Source organism: Tachysurus fulvidraco, chromosome 19 (assembly GCF_022655615.1).
Source record: "Tachysurus fulvidraco isolate hzauxx_2018 chromosome 19, HZAU_PFXX_2.0, whole genome shotgun sequence".
In the NCBI taxonomy this organism is placed as follows: domain Eukaryota; kingdom Metazoa; phylum Chordata; class Actinopteri; order Siluriformes; family Bagridae; genus Tachysurus; species Tachysurus fulvidraco.
The window spans coordinates 15,691,886-15,716,781 of record NC_062536.1 but is presented as its reverse complement, the minus strand read 5'-3'; the positions used below and the strand labels follow the sequence as shown (position 1 = coordinate 15,716,781).

The 24,896-nt window shown below is 41.7% G+C and overlaps 2 protein-coding genes across 8 annotated transcripts; one reads left to right on the top strand and one right to left on the bottom strand.

The window, feature by feature from the left end:
* Nucleotides 1–984: 984 nt before the first annotated feature.
* On the bottom strand, nucleotides 985–9,889 carry kics2 (KICSTOR subunit 2). 5 transcript variants are annotated; one of them, XM_027151431.2, is made up of 5 exons: nucleotides 9,750–9,885; nucleotides 8,641–8,688; nucleotides 8,179–8,431; nucleotides 6,164–6,452; nucleotides 985–2,285 (listed from the first exon to the last, which is right to left on the bottom strand). In XM_027151431.2, the coding sequence occupies exons 3-5, from the start codon at nucleotides 8,408–8,410 to the stop codon at nucleotides 1,466–1,468; spliced, it is 1,341 nt and encodes a 446-aa protein (XP_027007232.1). In that variant the 5' UTR covers nucleotides 8,411–8,431; nucleotides 8,641–8,688; nucleotides 9,750–9,885; the 3' UTR covers nucleotides 985–1,465. The 5 variants fall into 5 exon arrangements, with proteins under 5 accessions (XP_027007232.1, XP_027007226.1, XP_027007230.1 ...); XM_027151425.2 differs by lacking the exon at nucleotides 9,750–9,885 and adding an exon at nucleotides 8,969–9,019; XM_027151429.2 differs by lacking the exon at nucleotides 9,750–9,885 and adding an exon at nucleotides 8,991–9,011.
* Nucleotides 9,104–23,689, top strand: ipo8 (importin 8). Of its 3 annotated transcripts, none has more exons than XM_027151423.2 (25): nucleotides 9,104–9,367; nucleotides 10,880–10,961; nucleotides 11,287–11,443; nucleotides 11,555–11,713; nucleotides 11,893–12,049; nucleotides 12,420–12,509; nucleotides 12,612–12,706; nucleotides 12,808–12,892; nucleotides 14,008–14,142; nucleotides 15,398–15,497; nucleotides 15,731–15,807; nucleotides 15,918–16,034; nucleotides 16,121–16,210; nucleotides 16,871–17,036; nucleotides 17,486–17,646; nucleotides 18,012–18,137; nucleotides 18,233–18,299; nucleotides 18,564–18,689; nucleotides 18,844–18,941; nucleotides 19,346–19,441; nucleotides 19,802–20,022; nucleotides 20,184–20,389; nucleotides 21,139–21,357; nucleotides 22,250–22,379; nucleotides 23,099–23,689. In XM_027151423.2, coding segments are annotated over exons 1-25 (3,045 nt in total). In that variant the 5' UTR covers nucleotides 9,104–9,283; the 3' UTR covers nucleotides 23,100–23,689. The 3 variants fall into 3 exon arrangements, with proteins under 3 accessions (XP_027007224.2, XP_027007223.2, XP_027007225.2); XM_027151422.2 differs by having other exon boundaries at nucleotides 18,233–18,308; XM_027151424.2 differs by lacking the exon at nucleotides 9,104–9,367 and adding an exon at nucleotides 9,811–9,947 and having other exon boundaries at nucleotides 18,233–18,308.
* Nucleotides 23,690–24,896: the final 1,207 nt, after the last annotated feature.

Here is a 24,896-nt window from a genome sequence, read left to right as displayed (position 1 = left end):
TCCAAATCTTGCGCAAGGACATAACATGGCAAAACTGTCCTCAAACCACTGTTTAAAAGTGTCCACATTCAGTACACTTTGTTTAACGTGTGCTCTGATGACGTCACACGTCACGTCTCAACTCTGAAGGAATTTAAATAAATAAATCGAGTATTGTGCTCGAATTTGTTTTCCTGGAGGGACGTAATAGAAAGTAACGCCATGATGCTTTATCATTCCAGTTTATTTACAGCTCGAGTGTTGATTCATACAGATGAGAGGTAAAAGAATGTCAAATTTGACTCACATTAACAACAAAACAAGCAACTGCAGCATTTTACAGTATACACATATTTATAAACAGCTGATTAATGAATTACACTGAATAATTCACATTAAGGTGCAGTCAGTAGTTTGGCAGAAATGAGCAGGACATTTTGAAGCTCCAATTTGAAACCAATGAAGGTTTTTGTGTTTTGTATAAAAAAAAGAAATCAAATGGAATTAGAAGCTCTTCTTTGTGCTGATTGGTTGGATGTTGGTTGTCTGGATCATTCACCTCCAACCCCTACCCTCTTACCCCAATCCAATCCTCCAACCCCTACCCTCCTACCCCAATTCAATCCTCCAACCCCCTTACCCCATCCAATCCTCCAACCCCTACCCTCTTACCCCAATAGAAACCCTCCAACCCCTACCCTCTTATCCATATCCAATCCAATCCTCCTACCCCCCAACCCCAATCCAATCCTCCTACCCCCCAACCCCAATCCAATCCTCCTACCCCCCAACCCCAATCCAATCCTCCTACCCCTACCCTTCAACCCCAATAAAATCCTCCTACCCCAACCCCTACCCTCCAACCCCACTCCAACCCTCCAATCCCTACCCAATCCAATTCTCCAACCTCAAGTCTCCAAAGACTAGAGTTTATCTTCAAAGTGAATCTTTTATTCTGAAACTACAGGAATGTGATGAGAACTTCACCCGCAAAAAGTCCCAAAGTATTCTGACAAACTAATATTTTATTTTTTTTTAAACACACGCACAGTGTCATTCCAGTTCAAACAGTGAAGATGTGACTTTACCTTTATAAATCTGTTCAGTTACATCCATGTTACAAACCGTTTAAATGATCAAAACTTTATTTTGCTAAATAATTACAGTACAAAAGAAATTATAAAATCAAACAATCAGCTGTTAAAATGTTATGCATTGGTTATTAAAAGAAGAAATGTAACTGGTTTCATAGCAGCAAAGTGAAATAATTACTAAAAAAAAAAAAAAGTTTAAAAAAACATTTCTGGTCTGTTTGGTCACAACTGGTTACTGGACCTCTGGTGTTTCCTCAAGATTTAAATAAAAGGTTATATATTAAAAGTTTCAGCAGCATGACGACTCAAACTGAGGTTCTAACTGAACTTAAAGCCAAGGTTTATATCTGGAACGTGAGTGAGCGCTAGTGAAGCAGGTCACGTGATTAGGTTCAGCCTTTGGAGCCTGGCTTGAGTGTGCTGAAGGGTTTAGAGTTCCTCAGAGAGCCAGAAATCTCGTGCAGAAAGCCCACTATGTGCGAGTCCTTCTCCGCCTTCTTGCCATCGAAAATCACCACGAGTGTGAAGTGAGGTTCGGGTCTGGTCATGAAGTACGTGCTCTGGACTTTGTCATCATAAAAGTACGTAACCTTGTCGAGTGTGTTAAGCTCATTGGCATGGTCGCTCATGATCATGATGACGTTGGGCCAATGGTGTAACGGCCGCTCACCGCCCGGAACGGACACCACAGCAGGAAACTGGTCCACACCTTTGGGAGCCTCTCGGTACGAGTGTGGGTGGTGGTAGCCGTGACCCTGGAAGCTGTCCATGCCACGGTTGTCAAACACCAAAGAAACGTTGGTGGCGTCATGCTTGCGCACAAAGGCTGAGATCTTCCCGAAGTAATCGGGCGAAGTGCGAGCCGTCAGCGCCTTCATCTCCGAGGGCGGGGCCTGACGACTCAGAGCTTCATGGAAATAAAAGCTGAACTTGGCCAAAAGTGCCGCCTGCAGGCGCTGCAACCAGGAATACAAGTGCGGAGGCTGCACTGCCTTCTGGGATTGGCCGCCGAACAGGTGCTTGCGGGTCTCGCGCTGGCGCTCGAACACGTGAGCCCACGTCTGCAGTTTGGCATGAGCACCGTGCAGGTTGAGCAGCGAAGGCAGGAAATGCCATTCTGAGATCTGAGCCTGGCAGTGCAGCAGCTGCGCCAAAACGTCCACCTCCACCTGGAAACCGCTCTCCAGACGACTCAGGATCGGATGGTGGAATCTGCAACGAGAGAAACAAAATGGCTGACAAAGGCTGCGCAAAATGGATAGATTGAAACCGCTGCTTGTTTGTTAATGCGTCTAATGAACAAACGCCAAACGCCAAACGCCGTGAAAATCAACACGGCACCAGCCGAGATCCCTGAAACAACGTGTCCATGTCACTGTGTCACTGCGAGTGTGTGTGTGTATGTGTGTTTAAGACATTATGCCAGTATGCTTCTCCAGTCTCATTAGTGCTGGAGACCGGAGTCATGAATATGGCACGGCTGCTTTTAGCTCATTACATCACCTCTGTATTCAGAGCCAGCATGCGAATTCTTCACCCCCGACTGAACATTAATTACACGACTTAGCAGGCAGCGAAACAGAGAGACGGAGTGAAGAGGAGAGTGAGAAAAACTAAAATAAACCAGGAACAGAAAGAAGAGAAGGGTTTCGGTAACAGAATCAGCCAGAATTAAGAAAGCGCACAATTAAAAATGATTAAGATCACGGACAATAGCGAGCGGCACCCCAGTGACTGACTGGCAGAACAGCAGATCTGCTTTACTGTAAAACACAAAGTTAGAGGAAGTCATTCTTACTCACTGCTCTCTGACTCTACAAAGATTTAAAAAAAAGGAGTAAGAGGTTTAAAATATAAGCTGCGTCTCAATCAGTTCCCTCGTATCAGACATGCTGAGACACCGAGGACCCCATTTCCATGTAAATGATTTTCCACTTTCAAAATCCCAAGTTGAGGGAGCGTTTTCTTTGGGTTTGGTCCTAGTTATGATCTTTAGTCTCTCGGCTCTATGCAACTGAAAATGAGACAATCACGAGTACACAAATCACATCAGTTTATTATAATATTATAAAAGTTTATTATAATATTATAAAAGTTAAAAATTATTATAATATTATAAAAGTTTTAGGGAAATAATATTGTAGGAGCAAATACAAATGAACAAAAAAATTAAATCTAAACTGTTGCTCAATCATTTTTGATGAAATGAAACATATATATATATATTTGTGTGTGTGTGTGTGTGTGTGTGTGTGTGTGTGTGTGTGTGTGTATGAAGGCATTTGTGGTGAATAAATTGGAAGAGGAGAACAGATATAGATTAGATTTTAGTTGTATACAGAACATGTGCAGGTCAGTAAGATGATCCGCTCGCTCCATCCTTCAAGGTCATGCTCATCTAAAGCAGTTGCCTGAGAGCGTGGAGCCTGTCCGAGAGCACTCGCTGTCTGATTAACTGATACCATCAGATAATGTCTGTCGCTCTCTCTTCTCTCTCTCTCTCTTCTCTCTCCCCCTCTCACACACACACACACACACACACACACACACACACACACACACACACACACACACACACACACACACACACACACACACACACACACACACACACATATACTGGAACTGTTCCAGTCCATCGCTCTCATCTTCTCCCTTTCTTTTGTATGTTTCCCTCACTCTCATTGTTGTTATCCATATCTCTCTCTCATCACACTCTCATTGTTGTTATCCATATCTCTCTCTCATCACACTCTCATTGTTGTTATCCATATCTCTCTCTCATCACACTCTCATTGTTGTTATCCATATCTCTCTCTCATCACACTCTCATTGTTGTTATCCATATCTCTCTCTCATCACACTCTCATTGTTGTTATCCATATCTCTCTCTCATCACACTCTCATTGTTGTTATCCATATCTCTCTCTCATCACACTCTCACTGTCTCTCACTGTCTCTCACTGTCTCTCACTGTCTCTCTCTCTCATCACACTCTCACTGTCTCTCACTGTCTCTCACTGTCTCTCACTGTCTCTCACTGTCTCTCACTCTCATCACACTCTCACTGTCTCTCACTCTCATCACACTCTCACTGTCTCTCACTCTCATCACACTCTCATCACACTCTCACTGTCTCTCACTCTCATCACACTCTCACTGTCTCTCACTCTCATCACACTCTCATCACACTCTCACTGTCTCTCACTCTCATCACACTCTCACTGTCTCTCACTCATCACACTCTCACTGTCTCTCACTCATCACACTCTCACTGTCTCTCACTCATCACACTCTCACTGTCTCTCACTCATCACACTCTCACTGTCTCTCACTCTCATCACACTCTCACTGTCTCTCACTCTCATCACACTCTCACTGTCTCTCACTCTCATCACACTCTCACTGTCTCTCACTCTCATCACACTCTCACTGTCTCTCACTCTCATCACACTCTCACTGTCTCTCACTCTCATCACACTCTCACTGTCTCTCACTCTCATCACACTCTCACTGTCTCTCACTCATCACACTCTCACTGTCTCTCTCACCGTCTCACTGTCTCTCTCACCGTCTCACTGTCTCTCTCACCGTCTCACTGTCTCTCTCACCGTCTCACTGTCTCTCTCACCGTCTCACTGTCTCTCACCGTCACTCATGATTATTCACAAGCAGATACTATTTAACTGTTTCAATCTCTCACTCTGTCTGTGCCTCTCAACCTGGAAGTGTTCCTCTCCAGCTCTCTACCACTCATCCATCTCTCCCTTTATCCCCCCCTCCCCCCTTGTTGAACAGAGGGCAGACTTCACCTTGAGCAGAGATCTTGTCATCTGACCCACACGCACGCACGCACGCACGCGCGCGCACGCGCACGCACACACGCACACACACACGCACACACACACGCACACACACACACGCACACACACACACGCACACACACACGCACACACACACGCAGTACATAAAGCCTCAGATAATTAAGTTCTATAACTATAGGTTTACAGAATATTCTGTGAGGAATAAAGCATTGGTGATGCAGTAACGTGGTGGTGTGATGCAGCCTGATGTGAAGGGATGTTACTCTACAATAAAGGGGATTTGGGATTTGATTTGTTTTATACTATAGTCATTTGATTTAACCACTAAGTTCATTTATTACCAAAAATAATTTACTTTTGAATCCCTTTATAATGATTTTTAACATTGTAGAATGTTCACGAGAAGAAAAAAAGGACAACAACAACAACAAAAAGCCACTTATGCTACTGAATCCATTTTGAACAATCTGCCATCGCACAAAACTATCAGGAGAGACAGGCAGAGAGAGCGAAAGAGTGTGAGACAGAGAGAAAGACTGAGAGAGAGAGACAGAGAAAGACAGACAGAGAGACAGAGAGAGAGACAGAGAGACAGAGAGAGCGAGAGAAACAGGTCTTTAGATTTGCAGCTAAAAGCATCTTCATTTTTAGATTCACTTAAAAAAACTAATGTTTAAGCGTGCGTTTTATTTGAAGCGGCTATCTAATGAAATCATACAATCAAAAGAGGTCAAGTTTGTGAGCTGAAAAAAGCTGTAAACGAGTAAAACAATCATTCAGCAAGCAAAAGATTCTCTTACTATCACCCTTGAGATGATTGAATAATTGAATTAGAAACGGTTCGGCTGAGATCGGGGTAGTGGATTGGCACAGAGTCAAATATTAAAATCAATTTTAATTCAATGATTCCAAGATAATACTGAGATTTTCAGTTCTATAAATAGGAGGTGAAGTTTAATTATCAATCAATCATTTGATTTGATTCCACTCTTCATTATGTACCTATTAATTAAAGTTTCATGTGGTCCTGTCTGGGTGTAAAGTTTTTCAGCGGTTTTGATTTGTGTTACATTTTATTTATTGTTAGAAACCAATGAGTATTGAATAAGAAGCAGTTCTTTGTGGATACGTGTGTGTGTGTGTGTGTGTGTGTGTGTGTGTGTGTGTGTGTGTGTGTGTGTGTGTGTGTGACAATCAGAAAAGAGCATGCGAGTTCCCACAGACACTGTGCCATTCTTCGTCAGGTGTCTGCACCTTTACACTCACCTGGAGCTGTATTTGTGCAGGATGCTCTCCAGCGTGCTCACCAGCTCCTCTGAGTTGACCGTTTTCTGGCTCCCGAGGCAGTGCATCTTCTCGTAGAGGTCTGCGAGCTCCATCCGAGCCTGCGTGAAGTGGCACAGCTGCTCAGATAAATGTGACAGCAGCTCCTCCAGGTACGGTGTGGAGCCGCTAAGAGCGGGGCGGCCCATGGAGACCACCTTCTTCAGCTCGTTCTGCAGGGATGTGTAAATGGTCCTGATGGAATCCTTCCTGCTGAAGAACGACTGACCACCTGAGAAACACGAACACAAGAGCATACTCCATGTTGTAATGTGACTAACCATCACCAGCCTGGTTAAATCTGCACGAGGAATTTACTGGCTAAGAGACCGGATTTGCTCGATGGCTCTCTGGCACCATCTGCTGTACAAAACAGTGAGAATGTTGAGTACTATGAAGCCTGATGAAGTTAAGGCTGTGGGCTACTGATCAGAGACGGGTTTTCTACAATAGCATTGCAGTTAAGATGAGCGCAACCTATAGCAACTGTAACATGTTATGGATATAAGCATCAGCCACATGAACAAAACATAAACATTCCTAAAACAGAACCTGGAGAACTGCTGTTAAGTCCTAAGTCACCACAGGTTTCCACCTAACTCTATCCTCAGCATCCTCTTCTCTCACACCGATTAACTTCATGTCCTCTTTCAACACATCTATAACGTGATTGTGGATTTCCTACTTTGATAAATCCAGCACAAAGCTGTTCTGTTTGATTTGTAACAAGACAGTTGGAGTTGTGAAGAGTGGAAATGTCACACGCCACCATGGAACAAAACCCAGACATTTTGAATGGCAAAATGACAGCTAAAGTCACAGCAAGAGTGAGCTATACAAGCCTCTTTCTGAGTGGTCTGTGTACTAGGCAAAAAAACAAGCAGCCATTCTGTGATGCAGAGATAGTTACAGAGTGTTGAGTTACTTTTAACCTGCATCTTGTGTTGCGTTTAGAAAAAAATGCTAACAAATGATTATTTTCGCCACTTTTGCACTTTGCTGTTAAAAAGTGTATCTCGAATGTTAAAGGCACTGAGTGTTGATTTGTCATGTATGTTTATTAAAAACTAAAAAGTTTTGTAATAACCAGTTCCTCTGATAATGCTGAAAATTCAGATATGGACATTTGAATGTATACTTATGTAGAATGAACCCCTTATTTGTGTATTCGTCGGATTTTATACATAAACAACCCATTTCTCTCCTGAAGGTTTTGTTTCAGGGGCAAGAAAACTGCATATAGCAAGTTTTATATTGCATATTTAGCAACCATCCCAATAATGGACTCACTTCTTTGTTGCATTCAGGGAAACGCTTCCGCTCCTTGAAAGCAAACACAGAGAGAATGAGGAGAAGCTTCTTCCCAAAGGCCATTCAGAGTTTAAACCAGGAAACACCCAGGATCTAGTTCAGGACAACCTTCTTTTTGCACTATGACACTTTTTGGAATGTCACTATAACTCTGGACTGCCCTGTTTAACTCTGGACTGCCCTGTTTATCTCTCGACTGCCCTGTTTAACTCTCGACTGCCCTGTTTAACTCTCGACTGCCCTGTTTAACTCTCGACTGCCCTGTTTAACTCTCGACTTGCACAGCACAGTGTCACTAACACACCATACTGCACATGGACACTTTAAGGACAATCGTTAAAACCATACGCACTTATGTATATACATTATTTTTCACATATTTTATATAGTTTATACTTTATTTATATACCTCCTTTTGGTTTTATTTTCTATTCCTAATTGCATTCCTTTTTCCTTTTATGTTTAAATACCGAACAGATGTAAAAAGCATTTCACTGCATGTCGTGCTCTGTATGTATGTGTATGTGACAAATCAAATACATTTTGATTTGATTTGAACTCCTACTATGGACTTTACAGTACAGAGTGTTGCAGAAATCACGTGTCTGTACGTGTGAAAGCTCTTTAAACACGTCCCAGGTTGTTACCTAGCTTTTGCCCGAGGAAGGTCATGTTGTGGTAGACTTTCTCTGCGGCCGCCAGGTGCCCCAGAGCAGCGAGCAGAGAGCTCCAGATGACGGCGCCGCTCCTGCTGATCTGCTCTCTCTCTTTTTCCACGTAGTCTTTAGCTCGATCAAACCAGAACATCCCGAGCTGTGTGAAGAAGCTCTCCAGCACGGCTCTCTCTCTGGGAACCGGCCGCAACTCGTCCTCCATCATGGCTGAAGATTCAGGATCGAACTGCATAGAAATCCTTCTAGATTAGCTGCTTAAGCTAACAGGTTTAGCTACTTTAACCTACACTACACGTCACGTGAAACACACGTTTATAACATAAACGTGTCAAGACGTGTAAGCTTAAAGCAATCATTTCAATATGACACAGAAACTTGGAGACAGGAAATAATAATAAATAGTAATAATAATAATAACAACAACAATACTACAACCGCTAGAACACCGCCATGACAGGTTTCAGTCACAACACTACGGCAAGCCTGGAGGGACAGAAAGCATAAAAACACCTGTCACTTCGCCTCACCTTTGCGTTACCAGTCATTCAGCATGAACAAACAATGTATTCTAATATAAAAAAACGTTTTCGTGCAAAGAAACAATACATGTTTGCTTAGTTTGAATTAAAGTGTAAAATCCCAATCACTACTTTTCTACATGCAGCATCGTTCTCCAACACAGCCAGGGCGAAAACGCTTCCACCAACCATCATTTTTACGATTAAACTGAATATTATTGAAATGAATATTCACGCACACATACACGTATATATAAACACGCTTGCCTCCATGTTTCCATGGCGCTAATTGGCTGCCGTAAATCGTTCCGCATTCATGTTGTTTTGCGACAACGGCTCAAAGCTTACCGGTAAAAGAGGGACTGGCTGCCAAACGTAGTATTGTTCCCTTTATCTGTGTACTACATGGCGTATTAAATAATGTCTTTTACACTATATGTAGTGCACTTTAAAGTCTAATTATAGTGATATTGAATTACTAATATTACAGCGTATGTGTTCGGCTAGTTAAATTAGCTAGCTAAGAAAAAAGTTGCGGTTATTGTGCAGTTTTGGTCTCGATGGATCCCAATCGGATTATACAGGCATTAAAGGGAACTATAGACCCTAACCTTAGAATAGCGGCTGAAAATGAGCTCAACCAGGTGTGTGTGATTTATAAATAACTTTTTATTCGGGTCAGTTTTGACGAGTAGCATGTTTTTGTGTACTAACTGATGTAAACAAAGAATCCTGTTCATTCTGATGACTAAACTAACACGTATCCGGAGGTCTGGGGGACGAAGGAGTGAGGAGAAAAGTTTCAGCTTGTATTTTGTGCATCAGTGCTTCATGTTTGTGTTGTTAGTCACTGTATCTAAACCCTGTTTAATCAGACTTTTACCAGTTAGCGCGCTAGCATTAGCATTATTTCTCTGTCAAGTGACAGAAGCGAGAAATAAACAGAATAAATACAAATTCCCTGTTACATCTTTTGTCTAATACGAGACGATTTAGACTAGAAAACGCTGTGACACCTCGTCTTACCTTGTGTGTTAGAAAGCCAGGAGGTTTGGCTGAAGGCCTTGGGTCCAGTTGAATTAAATCTGCACAGTAAACAGTTTAAACAATAGTTGTATTGTTATGAAGCGGCTTTACAGAAAACCCGGATGTGGAGCAGCAGTGAGGAAGAACTCAATGAGAGGAGACACAGTCCAAAGGAAGTCTTCTGATTGACACCAGAGGGTGACGTTATAAACATGAAACCTTTACAGTACTTTTGTTTAGAAGAGTATAGATGAGCAGGTTTAAGTGTGATGTTCAGTAGCTGTATCTTTAAGCCCTGTTCTTTAATATGTGATGGTGGAGTAATGTAATCACTATAACAGAAGAGTAACCCTGTGTAATAGAGATCCTGTCTGAAGTAATATCCTGTGAGGAAAGGAAAGAGATGTTGCTCTTTTTCTTGCCTTTATTAGCATCACATTTGCATTTCAGCACAATGGAATTCTTTTCTTTACATATTGCAGCTGAGGAGGTTGGGGTCAGTGTGCAGGGTGAGCTGTGATACAGAGCCCCTGGAGCAGGGAGGGTTAAGGGCCTTGCTCAAGGGCCCAGCAGGAACAGCTTGGCAGTGCTGAGGAATAAACCCTGACCTTCCGATTAAAATTTCAGAGCCTTAACCACTTTGGCCACCACCAATCATTCATCATAACATAATAAGGCATATCCCAAGTATACAATGATATATAAGAAAATATAGATGACGTATAAATAGGACTCTTCGACCAATCGATGTCTCAGTGCAGTTGTGATGTCTCTGATTTCTGAGCGCTTTTCTTCAGGACATCTCCTGTCTTGTGTTGGTTTAAAGTGATCTGAGATTAATTTGAAATTACCTGATGACTTGAATGCTGTTGATACATGAATCTAGTCTTTCTATGGGAAAAGTAAAATATAGCCCTTTACAGAGAGCAGAATGAAGTGATGTTAGAAACAATAGTGTCATTCCACCTCCATCCCTTAAATTATTATGTTATAGATTCTAAGAGATTACAGTCTGTTTAGATCTGTCCTACTGGTTAAAGAGAAAATGATGGCATTGGAATGATGTAGGAGAGTTCTTTTCAGACAGCTGATCTCATGTCTGTGCTGTATTTTTTTTTTTCTTTTCTCAGTCCTACAAGATCATCAACTTTGCACCGACTCTGCTGCAGATCATTGTGTCTGAGCAGGTGGAGTTTCCTGTCCGGCAGGCAGGTGAGGACACAAACACAGATCACAGCTGTAGTGGGACTTTTGGCTCGTTTCAGTGCGATGGAGCAAATGATTTTGTAACGAAATTCATGCTAAAAATCAAAACCTTATAACTAATTGTACATTATTATTACTTCTTCTTCTTCTTCTTCTTATTATTATTATTATTATTATTATTATTATATTTTCTATGTTATACTAACATGCAATATGTTTAATTATTGGTATTATTAATAGTAAGAAAGGACATAATAGAGAAGCAATAATAATCAGTTATGATGATTGTTAATAGTTGAAGCATACAAGCTGACCTTTTTGTGCGTCACAGCTGCCATCTACCTGAAGAACATGGTGAGTCAGTATTGGCAGGACCGTGAGCCGTCTCTGGGCGAGGTCGTGTTCCCCTTCAATATCCATGAGAATGATCGCGGGCAGATTCGAGAGAACATGGTGGAGTCCATCATCCGGTGTCCGGAGTCCATCCGGTCCGTTACTCACTAATTCAAGCTTTTAGACCTTTGATTTCAGGTGTGTTCTTGTGCTTTTACACTGGTGAAATGGCTTTGATTACATTTTTTGTGTGTTTTGATGGACAGAGCTCAGCTCACAGTCTGCCTGCGTACCATTATAAAGCACGATTTTCCCGGCCGCTGGACTGGCATAGTCGATAAAATCAACTTGTACCTGCAGTCTCAGAACAGCGGGAGCTGGTACGGAAGTCTGCTCGCACTCTATCAACTCGTCAAAAGCTACGAGTGAGTGATCACGTCGTTTATTTTCCCTTTACACCGAGTCGAATGTTCTGTCGAACCAGCCAAGCTTGGTGAACTACAGGATCTAATTAATTCAGATGTAATAAGAGCAGCTCTGTGTGGGTAGATCACAGTATCAGAGTGCTGTGGTTGTAGTAGTGTGACGTATTTGCTGTTCACAGGTTTAGGAAGGCGGAGGAGAGGGTGCCCCTGCTGGCTGCTATGCAGCTCTTCCTGCCCCGGATCCAGCAGCTCATCGCTCAGCTGCTGCCTGACGCCACCGTGTTCTCCGTCCTCATCCAGAAGCAGATCCTCAAGATATTCCATGCACTCGTGCAGGTTAGCATGAGCAATTTAACCTTTACTCCATGCCACAGAGCTGGGGAATTCTCCAGTGTCAGCTAATTTCATTTTGTATGTAGCTTTGTGTTTTCTCTGTAACCTGACGAGCAGATTTTTTGGGATGGGCAACTTCAGCAGAGAGCAAAAGAGAGGCTAGGGTTATGATGTAAGTGATATAGGAGCTAATTTGTTTCACAGATTCACTCTATATGGATAAAAAAAGTACAACGTGAATTTCTTTAACAAATTTAATGTGACTGTGGCAAAACGCTGTGATATAATAGGCATACATAGCTGATTATGTGGTGTGTGTGTGTGTGTGTGTGTGTGTGTGTGTGTGTGTGTGTGTGTGTGTGTGTGTGTGTAGTATTCCTTGCCTCTCCAGCTGCTCAGTAACACAGTCATGACCCAGTGGATGGAGATCCTGAGAGCGGTTGTGGACCGGGACGTCCCTCCTGTAAGTTCTGTGTAGATTGCATGCTAAAAGGAGCTTTTTCATTGGATAGTGAGGTAAAGAGCCTCTGAAGAGCCTCACTGCAGTTCTGCCTCTGATACGTAGGAGACTCTGGAGGTGGACGAGGACGACCGGCCCGAGTTAGTGTGGTGGAAGTGTAAGAAATGGGCTCTGCATATTATCACCAGGCTGTTTGAGAGGTGACCTCACAACCTAAACGCACCATATTGTCATCCATAACGTCCCAGATCCTGTCTGCAGTTTTGTTTTGATTTTGATTTTCTTTTTGTGCCGTTCATAGGTACGGGAGTCCGGGCAACGTGACGAAGGAATACGACGAGTTTGCAGATTTTTTTATAAAGACATATTCAGCTGGGATTCAACAGGTAAATATTTTATCTGTCATTTCTTTTAAAACACACTCTGACCATGCAAACCTGGTTAAACCCACTCGGAATGGGCAACAGTCCTGCAACGGTCATAACACGTGATGCCGTAACACGCCATTACATTAACTTTCATTTATCTATGGCCAATAGGGGGCAGACTGGGCGTGGCTTTGGTCTTACAAATCAGGTGCATCCCAAAATGCTATCTCCTTACATAGTGGAAGAGGGGCGGGGTTATCTCATTAGATAGCATAATCGGGGCGGGACAATCTCCTTACATAGCGGAAAAGGGCGGGGCTATGTCATTACATAGCGAAATAGGGGCGGGGCTATATCTTTCCATAGTGGGCGGGGCTACCTCCATACACAGTGGATGGGGCGGGGCTACCCCTTGCACAATTGAAGGGGCGGGCTTATCCGCTTACATAGTGGAAGAGGGGCGGGGCTATCAGGTACTGACGCTGGATGAGGAAAAAAATTTCAAGAATGTAGACGAGTCCCCATATACATTAAAAATCATTTGGCTCACTTTAGCTCACATCGTCTGATCTGTTTTCAGCTTTGTTTTCAGCACAGAGTGTTCGACGCCATTCGCCATCGACTAAGAAACATCTCACGCTTCCTATTACAAAACATCAGCGTTCCATCTGACACAATACGACCCCTCTAAATTTCATACACAAAACGCTAGAGTGTGTAGTGCGTAGTGTAAGTGTGTAGTGCACTGTATGTCATTTAGGACTTAGAATATGGAAACTCAAAAATAACTGGGATTAATTCACTTAAAACGAACTGTTAATTAACATTAGAATCAATGCGGATGTGAGTATACGAAATAGGGCCGGAACATATAATGATATAAAAGTGAAATCGTGATTAATTAGATTTCTGTTAGATATCGTGGGTATCTTTGCTTTGCTTTTTTCTATTCTTTTTATTTCAATAATATTCTAATGAAATATTCTAGAATATTTTTAAAAACAATAAGAATTTAATCAAACTCTACACTAATACGGATATTCATGCAGCACACTTAAACTACTTATACTGGAATCATGGTTCGTGTGTGTGTGTGTGTGTGCGCGCGTGTGTGCGTGTTGTGTGTGTTCCAGGTTTTGTTAAAGGTGATTGATCAGCACAGGCAGAAGCAGTTTGTGAGTCCACGTGTGTTACAACAAGCACTGAACTATCTGACACGAGGCGTCTCACACTCCATCACGTGGAAACAGTTGAAGCCCCACATACAGGTCAGACTCAGGGACGAGTTCAGAATGAACAACGGGCCATTCTTTAATACATGCAATAGAAACCTGCTGTATAATCTTACATAAGAGGAATAAAACGCTCCAGGATGTGATGTTAGCTCACACCGAAAGGTGGGAACAGTAATTCTGCTACATTTGTCATGCAGATTTAAATCTAGTTTGCATTTCGGTGGAAAGAACCATAACAACCCTAAATTTCTTGCACGGTAATGATACCGAAGTGAGAAAGCTGTTATAGATTCCTTGGTTAGACGTTCCAGATCACACCGTGGAGCTTATCTAGTGACCTCGGTAACAGATCTCATGTGGAACTCCTCTTGAATCAGTACAGAGAAAGAATTCACATGTAAATTCATGTTAAATATTCGATCCAGATGGAATTGTAAGAGGAACGCTTTAGGTTTCTGCATAAATACGACTGAAAACATCATCAGATCTTTACACAAATCGATTACCTGGTTTACTGGATCGAGGTCAGGACTTTGACTTGACTTGAGATTCATCTTTTAGAATTCCATCAGTGATGCCACGCTGTAATACTACCACCACCATGTTTCTTTGGGATTCATCCATCAACAAAACTTTTTTTTAAATAGTCTTTTGGCTTGCTGTGTTTTTCATAACATTTATAAAGTACCGGGTTCTAGAGTCTGAGTTCCGAGTTCTGAGTTTGGAATTCTGAATTCCGAGTGCTATTTTCTACAGACTTGAGTTCGGAATTCCGAGTTTCAGAGTCTATTTTTTTGAGTTCTATATACCCAGTTTCGAGTCCGGAAATTCCAATTTCGGTGTTTTGAGTTTTAAATCCCGAATCCGATGTGTAAATTCCGACTTCGGTATTTTACGAGTTCTTAATTCTGTGTTCCAAGTTTGGATTTCCCGAATTCTGGGTCGTGAGTTTGGAGTTCCGAGTTTATTAACAATTTGTTTGAGTTCCATCTGCTTTGTTCATGCAACGATACACTTTTACTAACATTCGCTCAGTAATTAAAAAAAAAAAACATTCTTTTGCCACTCACAGATAAATAACATTGGATCATGTTCCTCAATAAATAAACCACCAAGTATAATAGTCGTCTTATTCGGTTAATGGTCTTTCTCTTTATTTACTTTTATGATTGTTGGAGAGAAGCTGATGATGTTTTAGATCATATTCTACACGTCTAATCTCGAATTCTTCACGTAGCTTTGAGATCGGCCGAACGAGACCTAAAGCCTTCGTTGTTCTTTTCTGCAGACCATAACTCAGGAGGTGGTGTTTCCTCTGATGTGTTATAAGGATGAAGATGAAAAGCTGTGGCAGGAAGATCCGTACGAGTACATCCGCATGAAATTCAGTTAGTAATTTGGATTTCTTGAGGTTTTTTTTAATCCTTCTTCTTCTTCTGCCATCTCTGTCCATCTGTCACTGTCTTATTTCTGTCTCCCACCATCTGTCTGTCTTTGCTTTCCTTCCAACATCCCTAGTGACCACTAGCTGTGTTTTCAAGTCATTATGTTTTTTAAGTGTTGTAGAATTTCTTTGAACAGCCTGTCGTGTTGCTGACCCGCTGTTCCGTTGCCGCCGTAGATATGTACGATGACCACGTGTTTCCCGCCACTGCAGCTCAGGCTCTGCTGTGCAAAGCCTCCAGAAAGAGGAAGGAGGTGGCTCTCGGTTTTAGATTCCTTCATATGTTGAGATTTGTTAATGTTAGTTTAAGTTGTACGCCAGAATTGTTTATGTGAATCATATCTGTGTCTCAATGCTGGATCAGGTTCTTCCAAAGATGATGGATTTCTGCCATCAGATTTTGATGAACCCCAGTGCTGACCCCCGCAGGTCAGACGGGGCGCTGCACGTCATCGGCGCTTTAGCTGATCCGCTCTTGAAGGTTTGTACAGTTTAAAGACTGATGAATCATATTAGCTTCCATAACGGTGTGACAGCTGTTTTTTTTTTTCCTCTCTCTCTTTTTAGAAACAAATGTACAGAGATCAGATGGAGCTCGTGTTACAGAACTACGTGTTTCCTTTACTCAACTCTAACCTCGGCTACCTGCGTGCCAGGGTGAGGGGCAGCATCTCTGGGATGGATGGATAGATGGATAGATGGATGGATAGGTGGATAGATAATTGAAGGAATAAATAGAGGGATGAAGAATTTAGTAGATAGGTGGATGCATGGCTAGATGGACGGACGTATACATGGGTGACGGATGGATAACTGGAAGCATAGAAAATCAGAGGTATAGATGGATGCATAATTTGAATGGATGAATACTCGGATGAATGGATCATTTCATAGGTAGGAGGATGAGTGAATAATTAAACGAATCATTTTTAAAATTGGACGGATGGATTTATTAGATGGATTGATGAATATTTGGATGGACGAGTGAGCGACTAAATGGATTAAAACTATGAGTGGATAGGTAGCTGGATAATTAAATAGACGAGTGGATGGACAGATTGTAGGATTAAAGGAATTAATGTAGATGTGAGTGGGTCATTTGATGGATGAATGGATAATTAGAGTAAAATTAGGACTGGATTGATTGGGAGTGGATTATTGGACGGATGGAGGGATAATCAGATTAAAGGGATGGGTGGATGGATAATTGGAAGGCTGTATGGATACAGATATGGATTATGATAAATAGATGATTATGGATAAACCAGTACACTGCATGTGTTAACGTGTGTTCTTTCTGCTGTCCCCGGGCTGTAGTCCTGCTGGGTTCTGCACTGCTTCAGTCCACTGAAGTTCCACAACGAGCTGGTCCTGAGGAACGCCGTGGAACTCATCAAGCAGGATCTCATCAATGATCAGGAGATGCCTGTGAAAGTGGAGGCAGCCATCGCTCTGCAGACGCTGGTCAGCAACCAGGAGCAAGGTCAGTCTCTGTCTCGCTCGCACTTACACACACACACACACACACACATACACATATATATATATATAATATGTATGTATAGAGAGAGAGAGAGAGAGCATGTGTTTAATGATTTTGTGTAAGAAATCAATAAGGGTGTAATGACGTACGAGTTAAAGCACTTGTTCTAATACTATAATTGCTATAGTACCAACTCATTTACATGCACTTAGATGGCAGACACTCCACATAATCTAAGGCTAATAATAAACTTCTTTTATTTACCGAAGGAAACCATGTAATTATTGATATGGTGCAGACAGAAGCGTCTCCAGGACAGATCAAGTGGGACTGGGACTAATTTGTGGAGCTGATGACAGGAACTAATTTGTTGAAATAACAAGCTAAAAAGTGGTGTGTGTGTGTGTGTGTGTGTGTGTGTGTGTGTGTGTGTGTGTGTGTGTGTGTAGCTAAGATCTACATCAGGCCCTTCATCAGACCTGTTATGCAGGAGCTTCTGCACATAATCAAAGAAACAGAGAACGACGATCTCACAAGCGTCATTCAGAAGATGATCTGCGAATACAATCAAGAAGTAGCAGTGATCGCTGTGGATATGACCCAGAACCTGGTATAGTTTCTCTTTATTCTCTCTCTCTCTCTCTCTCTCTCTCTCTCTCTCTCTCTCTCTTTATATATATATATATATATATATATATATATATATATATATATATATATATATATATATATATATATATTAATTATATAAAAAATATATATAATATTCATGTGACTCACTTAAGAGATTTTTAGTTCCTTTTTATTATTATTATTATTATTATTTTAAAATAAGTGGGATTTGATAATATACAAAGGTTTTGCTTTGCTGCCGTTCTTTACCTCCTTGCTGTTTATTAACACGGGCGGCCATCTGTGTAAGCCGTAGATCTGTAGATGAATAGAACAAGCACAGGTTCTGTCTGCTCTGAGTAGGCGGAGATCTTCAGTAAGGTTCTACAGAGCGAGGAGTATGAGGAGAGTGAAGATAAGACTGTGATGGCCCTGGGCATCCTCAGCACCATAGATACCATCCTCACTGTCATGGAGGACCACAAGGAGGTTAGGAGCCACACACATGTCCAATCACAATTCACATTATTACCAACATCTGGGAAATCTCAGCATGACCTCCATGATTCTTACTGTTTTAATAGATCACTCAGCAGCTGGAGGGGATCTGCCTGCAGGTCATCGGTCTTGTGCTTCAGAAGCCCATCATAGGTATGGCAGGTGTGTGTGTGGAGTTGCTTATGTTGTGAGCTCTAACATAATGCTGTAATATTTTTGGCCAGATGATGGTGCTCTTGCACATGCTTTTTTTTTGTAGGCAGATATTATGGATTCAACAAGTAATCAAAAAAGTAACAGAAGTTAAAATAAGCACAGAAATATATACAGTACAAAACAAAACATAATCATATATATTAATGCAGTGTGTGTGTGTGCTTGCGTGTGTGTGTGTGTGTGTGTGTGCATGTCTTACAGAGTTCTATGAGGAGATTCTGTCGTTGGCGTTTGGTCTCACCTGCCAGACCATCTCCCCTCAGATGTGGCAGCTGCTGGGCGTCCTGTACGACGTCTTCCAGCACGACTGCTTCGACTACTTCACAGGTCCGTCCCAGTTAAATACTTCCTTCATGGCACTTTAAATCTGTATATGAGCTTAATGATGATAACTAGTTGCCAGAGACAATGACCGTGATGGTGGTGGTGGTGATGATGATGATGATGATGATGATGATGGGATGAATTTCTTGTGTTCCAGACATGATGCCTCTCCTACACAATTATATAACAGTGGATACAGACACACTTCTCTCCAATCCCAAACACATGGAGGTCATTTATACCATGTGTAAAAAGGTGAGCCGGGTGTCTGTGGTAACAAATATAAATGATTTTTATTTAGATTATATGTCATTTTCTATGTGAAAGGGTAAGTGGCATTAATAGTAGGGAAATAGAAAAAAAATACAAAGAAATATTATTTTTCAGGGCAAAAATTTCATTCGTTTCTTTAGAAAAACAGACTCTGATTTGAAATAAGCTCCGCCCCCTGGACGGAACATGGCTCTACTTTGTTTTTGTTTTTTTTATTTCCCGAGGCTTAAAAAGGAAGGGATTTTATTTGCTATTATAAAAGCGGTGATGTTTTTACTTTGAACGCAGTTCACTTCACGACAGTCGAGGACTTTAAAAATGACATACTGCTCCTTTAAACTGTAAAGTTTCTTTCAGTGTGTTGGCTTGAATGGGTTTTTGCTCAGGTGTTAACGAGTGATGCAGGGGAGGATGCAGAGTGCCACGCTGCGAAGCTGCTGGAGGTCATCATCTTACAGTGCCGAGGTCGGGGCATCGATCAGGTCAGCACTACTACTAATAATACTACTAATTTCTCTCTGCTGGAAACGTGGCTTTCCGATGGAAACGAATCCCACTGTAAGAATTCTTCTTCATCCACTTTAAGCAATTTCAATTCAATTGTATTTGTATAGCTCTTTTAACAACGGACGAAGTTCTAGATTAATATTAGACTTATATTTAAATGTGTTTGTATTTATCCCTAATGAAGAAGCCTGAGGTGATTGTGTTGAGGAAAAACCTTGATGGAAGAGGAAGAAACCTTGAGAGGAACCAGACACAAATGGGAACCTCATCCTCATCTGGGTGACACTTGAGGAAGTGATTTATACTGTAAATTCCCTTTTCTTCTCACTTCTCAGTGTATCCCGCTGTTCGTGGAAGCGGTGTTGGAGCGGCTGACACGTGGTGTGAAGTCCACAGAGCTGCGCACCATGTGCCTACAGGTGGCCATCGCTGCTCTGTACTACAGCCCCTCACTGCTGATGCACACTCTGGAGAACATGCGCTTCGCACACAGCGCCGAGCCGATCACCGCCCAGTTCATCAACCAGTGGATGAACGACACCGAGTTCTTCCTGGGGTATGCGCACTGTCTGTACAACACTCTAAAGCTTCTTAGCCATTACGTGTGTGTGTGAGATGGTCTGAGGTGTGTTTGTGAGATGGCTTTTTCTAGTTAGGTTCCTACACATTTACAGGTCATTTTACTGTTTGTATATATATCGATGTCATGCTGTGCAGGATACACGACCGCAAAATGTGCATCATCGGCCTGAGCCTGCTGATGGACCTGTCCAGCCGTCCGGCGGTTTTAGAAGGCGTGGCCAGTCAGATCATACCGTCGATCCTGCTCCTGTTCCTGGGCCTCAAGCACATCTATTCCTCACGAGTGCTCAACAAACCTGAGCAGTTCTCCAGAACACAGGGCACAGAGGAGGACGAGAACGGTAAGTGTGCCACATTAAAGGGTTCTATAAAGTCTGCTCTTTAGCTTTAGTTATGGTGATGGACATCACAGCGAAGGTCTGGTACGTGTGTGAATAATAATCTCTAATATTCAGAATTCTGAGCATACACACACAACCTGGCACGTAAGTGGTGGTCGTCGTCTAGTAGCTCCAGCATGTGGAAGTTATTTCTCTCTAATCAAACGCTCAGCATGAACTTTTTACGTTTACGGCATGTGGCCGAGGATCTTATCCACACCCACTAACATTTATTCCATCTATACAGCTGAGCTATTGAGGGTTAAGGGCCTTGCTCAAGGGCCCAGAAGGGGTACGCTTGGTGGTCCAATCGGAAGAATCAGGAGCGTTAGAAAGAAAAGAACAAGATGTATGTTTCTGGGTGCAAATGAGAAGAAACTGTGACTAAGATCCAGTTCAAGCTGGTTTTAGGTAATAAAGAGGACAGCAAAAATAACCCAGTAAGACGTCTGGCATGATTCAGTTTAATAAGCACTTACGTCTTTCTTGTCTAAATGAACGACGGTGATGAAAATAGTCCCTGAAGGTTTAGATCCATCCCCGTGCCCGAGATTTCCGACTGAAAACTGATGTAAGGGCAGCGAGTCAATCACATTACAACCTTCAGGACTTTTACATTTTGTGAAACCAAAAACTTTTCCATGTTTAAGACTTTAGCCAAGATGTTATTTATGTTTTGGTTTTTTTTTTTTTTTGTTTTTTTTTTCCAGAGGAGATTCCCAGCGATGAAGACGAAGCAGGAGAGAAGAGCTCCAGCATGCAGCCGTCCAACGCTCCCGGTGGCGACGAAGACGACGACGACGATGACGACGATGAAGATTACTGGGATGAGGATGGTCTGGAGGGCACAGCGTTAGAGGAGTACAGCACGCCACTGGATTATGACAACGGAGAAGACGAGTATCAGTTCTTTTCTGCCGCTCTTCTCCGTAAGTCATTTTTTTCATTTTCTACCAAATTCATGTGTATTATCTGGACCTACGTGGCAACCAGAACCTAGCAACCATCGTCACGCTAAACGCTCCGAATAATAAGTGATTTGTCACATGCACATCAGAACCCGGCTTGTTAGAAAGTGGGGTCTCCATCATTTGAAAGCCAATGTTGACATTTGAAATCACCAAAACAAACACGCCCCTAACCCAAATGGGTCCCACCCCTGTATTGATAGCTCGCCCACACATACATATGTAACCCAGGCAACTAATGGAAAGAAATGTGTCTTTATCATAGCTGAAGGGAAGAACAATACGATTGCAGGTAAAAAAACAAGCAAAAATGACACACAAGCATAATCATGTAAAGGACAAAGGCATATATTAGTTCTGTGTAACAAAGCAAAACCAACGTTACTCACCTATCGAGAAGGAAAAAAGCAACCTCAGCGTCCCATCACAGGCTTTCCCGCTCCTTCAGTTCTTTACAGCGCTGGAAAGCTGATCGTATATTAACACGGGTCCTATTCTTTTCTTATCGTAAGCCTTTCTTCGCTTTCTTTCTTTGTTTTTATCCTCCATGTCAATGATAAAACCTCTTTCTGCTATTGTCGAACACTATCTCTGCCCATATTGACAAGACCCGCCCAGCTTGACCTTCTGATCAGTAACCCAGAGCCTTAACTATTGCGCCATCATTGCCCAGTAATTATTTATAGGCATTTCATTTAGGACTCCTCGCTTTCTGAACATGACCGATTCAGTCAACAATCTCAGAGAGACTCCAGTTATAATCACATAAAGCCAGTCGGTTTTTAATAATACTAGGGTTATTTAGTTATTCATTTATTTTGCCTTCATTCCTTGCGACTGTGTGGCGTTGCAGGTGTGCAGAGCACCGACGCAGGCTGGTATCAGATGCTTACGCAGTCTCTGAGTGACGAACAGAAGAAGCAGCTGCAGGAGATCTACAGTCTGTCACAGCAGAGGAGGACCGCAGCAGGGAAAGGCCTGTGGTGAGCACCTCCTGTGTCTAAAAGCGTCTCTCTGCCGGAGCACTGCAAACATGCTAACATGCCAAAAATCTTTATTACATCATACTTGTAATTATCGGGAAGTTGCATTGGCATTAACGCTTGAACACACTTCAGGACATGCTGAGATGATTATTTTCCTATAACAGCACAGCTCAAGTGTTTTATTCCTTACATATTTCCAGTAAAATTCAGGTTGTAGCAGCTGAATAAAGTTCAAATACAACCTTCCAAGAACTAGCACTACGTTTATAGAGAGCCGCCAGAGCTGTCATGAGAACATTGTTGCTAGGCAACAGGGAAGTATAGATGTTTTCACTGTAGCTAAACACCGGGGAACACTGTTGCAAGGAAACAGCCAAAAAACATACCGATTAAAGACTTGGTTAATTAGCACATAGCTGTTAATCAGGATCCATCCATCCATTTTGTATACAGCCTTCTACAGTATACATCTTTATAATGCATCATATGGCACAGTTTTAGAAAAGAGATGTTTGTGTAGAAACCATTTGAACAGTGTCCGTGGTTTGATCGTAACGCTATATATATATATATATATATATATATATATATATATATATATATATATATATATATATATATATATATATATAATCAGCCACACGTTAAATAAGTGTTCCGAAGTTGTTTACAATCAAACTTTTTTCAAACTTTTTTTTTTTTTGTCCTCTTTGCAGAGATCTGATCTGTGTGGGAGGTTCCAGAGCCCTTGGGTGAAGACGTGATTGTGGGCTTTGGATCTGCAAATAATGGTTTTAACTCCGGAACCAGCACCCTAACTTTCCAAGGACAGAATCAGCGCAGCACCTTGTAGCGCAGCATGGAGAGTCCTTTCTGACAGGGCTTAAAAGTGGCTCTACAGATCCAGAACCCCAGCAGGACCACTGAGGATGAGAGAGAGAGAGAGGAGAGAGAGACAGAGGCCTTGTCCTACCACAGCCTGACTCACTAGTACTGTGTGTGTGCGTGTGTGTGTGTGAGAGAGAGAGAGAGAGAGAATTTGCTGGACTTCATCACTTCTCCTCCGTCTCTACTTTTGAGAGTGTTGTGCATGGCTATAAGAAAGCAGGCATACACACACACACAAGCAGGTAGTGTGTGCCGTCAGTGTTTTAAAGATATGTCTGTGTCTAGCTTGTCATATACATACTGGGAAGACTGTGCTTTATATTTGTTACATGTTTAAATGTCTGACTTTATTTTGTTGTTTTTTTTGTATTAGTACATTTTGAGAATTAACTTAATTCATAAAATTGAGTCTGACACTACATCGTCTGTGTCTTTATTACAAATCACTCAATAAGACCTTATAAAGGAACAGCATGGATCAGGTTGCTTAGCAACAGAAAGCTCTGCGCGATCTTTATTTCGTCGTCCGTTATTATGGCATCCGTCACACTGACAATACACAGCGGCTACGTTTATGTATCGCTGAACACTGTGAAGTGCCTTCCTGGGGAAAAAATGAGCTTGCAATAAGAGCACTGAAGTTTGAGATGAACTGTGTTCTTTGTATTACCATCAAACTGTACAAACTACAACACCAGTGGAGAAGCTTCTTAAATTTCCCCAGTGAACCATTAGAACCATTTTATACTTTAGCAATGAATTATGGGGTTCATATTGTTAATATTTGGAGTCAGTACCTGCCAAGAAATGTGTTATCTAATAGACCTCATAGAGAAGTAGTAGGTCTAATAGCAAGCACTTTAGGGCAGTAGTGTGTGAGTCATGGGTTTGATCACAGGGGGCTGTAAGCCAAACGCTTTCTTTCTAATCATGAAGCAAAACTGGAGGATTTTTGAGCAAGAAATCATTTCAGTATGTAATGTAAATAGTTTTGTGCTCACGTCCACCCACTGATATGTTTTCTTCCTCTTATACAGCAGTAATTGAACAATTTACCATTTTTTACAATTTATTAATGAACACCAGGTACTTTTATCCATTTATAAGTGCTTTTTATTTCATGGAACTTCTAAGAAACAAGTCAGTTTCTAACAGCTTTAAACAATCCTGCATCTCTCGTATTTTTCTCTCTAGTAAAATTAAAAATGTAAATTAACCCAGTTGTCATGTTACTGATGAACAACTGAATTCAATTTGATTTCTATAGCGATTTTAACAATGGACATTAAGCAGCTTTACATAATATAGAAAATATAGTTTAAAAAGATTATTATTATTATACTTATATTTAAATGTGTTTGAATTCATCCCTAATGAACAAGCCTGAGGTGACAGTGGTGAGGAAAAACTCCCTTAGATGGAAGAAGAAGAAACCTTGAGAGGAACCAGACACAAAAGTGAACCTCATCCTCATTTGGGTGACACTGGAGGGTGTGATTATAAACTATTCTAAACACCACAGTGTGTTATTATGAATAATGTATTTTCTACAGTCAGACACGGTCCGATTAGGAGGCTGTTGTCCTTAAAGTCCACATGTAGTTAACATCTTTGAATGTCTGAATT

What these genes read in the sequence shown, in the direction of transcription:
- kics2 (XM_027151426.2), bottom strand. Translation starts at nt 8,918, where the DNA reads ATGATGGTTGGTGGAAGCGTTTTCGCCCTGGCTGTGTTGGAGAACGAT. An exon ending in ACGATGCTGCATGTAGAAAA is followed by an intron (nt 8,689 to 8,855) that starts GTAGTGATTGGG and finishes CTGTCCCTCCAG; the next exon opens with GCTTGCCGTAGTGTTGTGAC. An exon ending in CTTCCTCGGGCAAAAGCTAG is followed by an intron (nt 6,453 to 8,178) that starts GTAACAACCTGG and finishes CGTGTTTCTCAG; the next exon opens with GTGGTCAGTCGTTCTTCAGC.
- ipo8 (XM_027151422.2), top strand. Translation starts at nt 9,284, where the DNA reads ATGGATCCCAATCGGATTATACAGGCATTAAAGGGAACTATAGACCCT. An exon ending in TGGATATGACCCAGAACCTG is followed by an intron (nt 17,647 to 18,011) that starts GTATAGTTTCTC and finishes TGCTCTGAGTAG; the next exon opens with GCGGAGATCTTCAGTAAGGT. An exon ending in GACACCGAGTTCTTCCTGGG is followed by an intron (nt 20,023 to 20,183) that starts GTATGCGCACTG and finishes CATGCTGTGCAG; the next exon opens with GATACACGACCGCAAAATGT.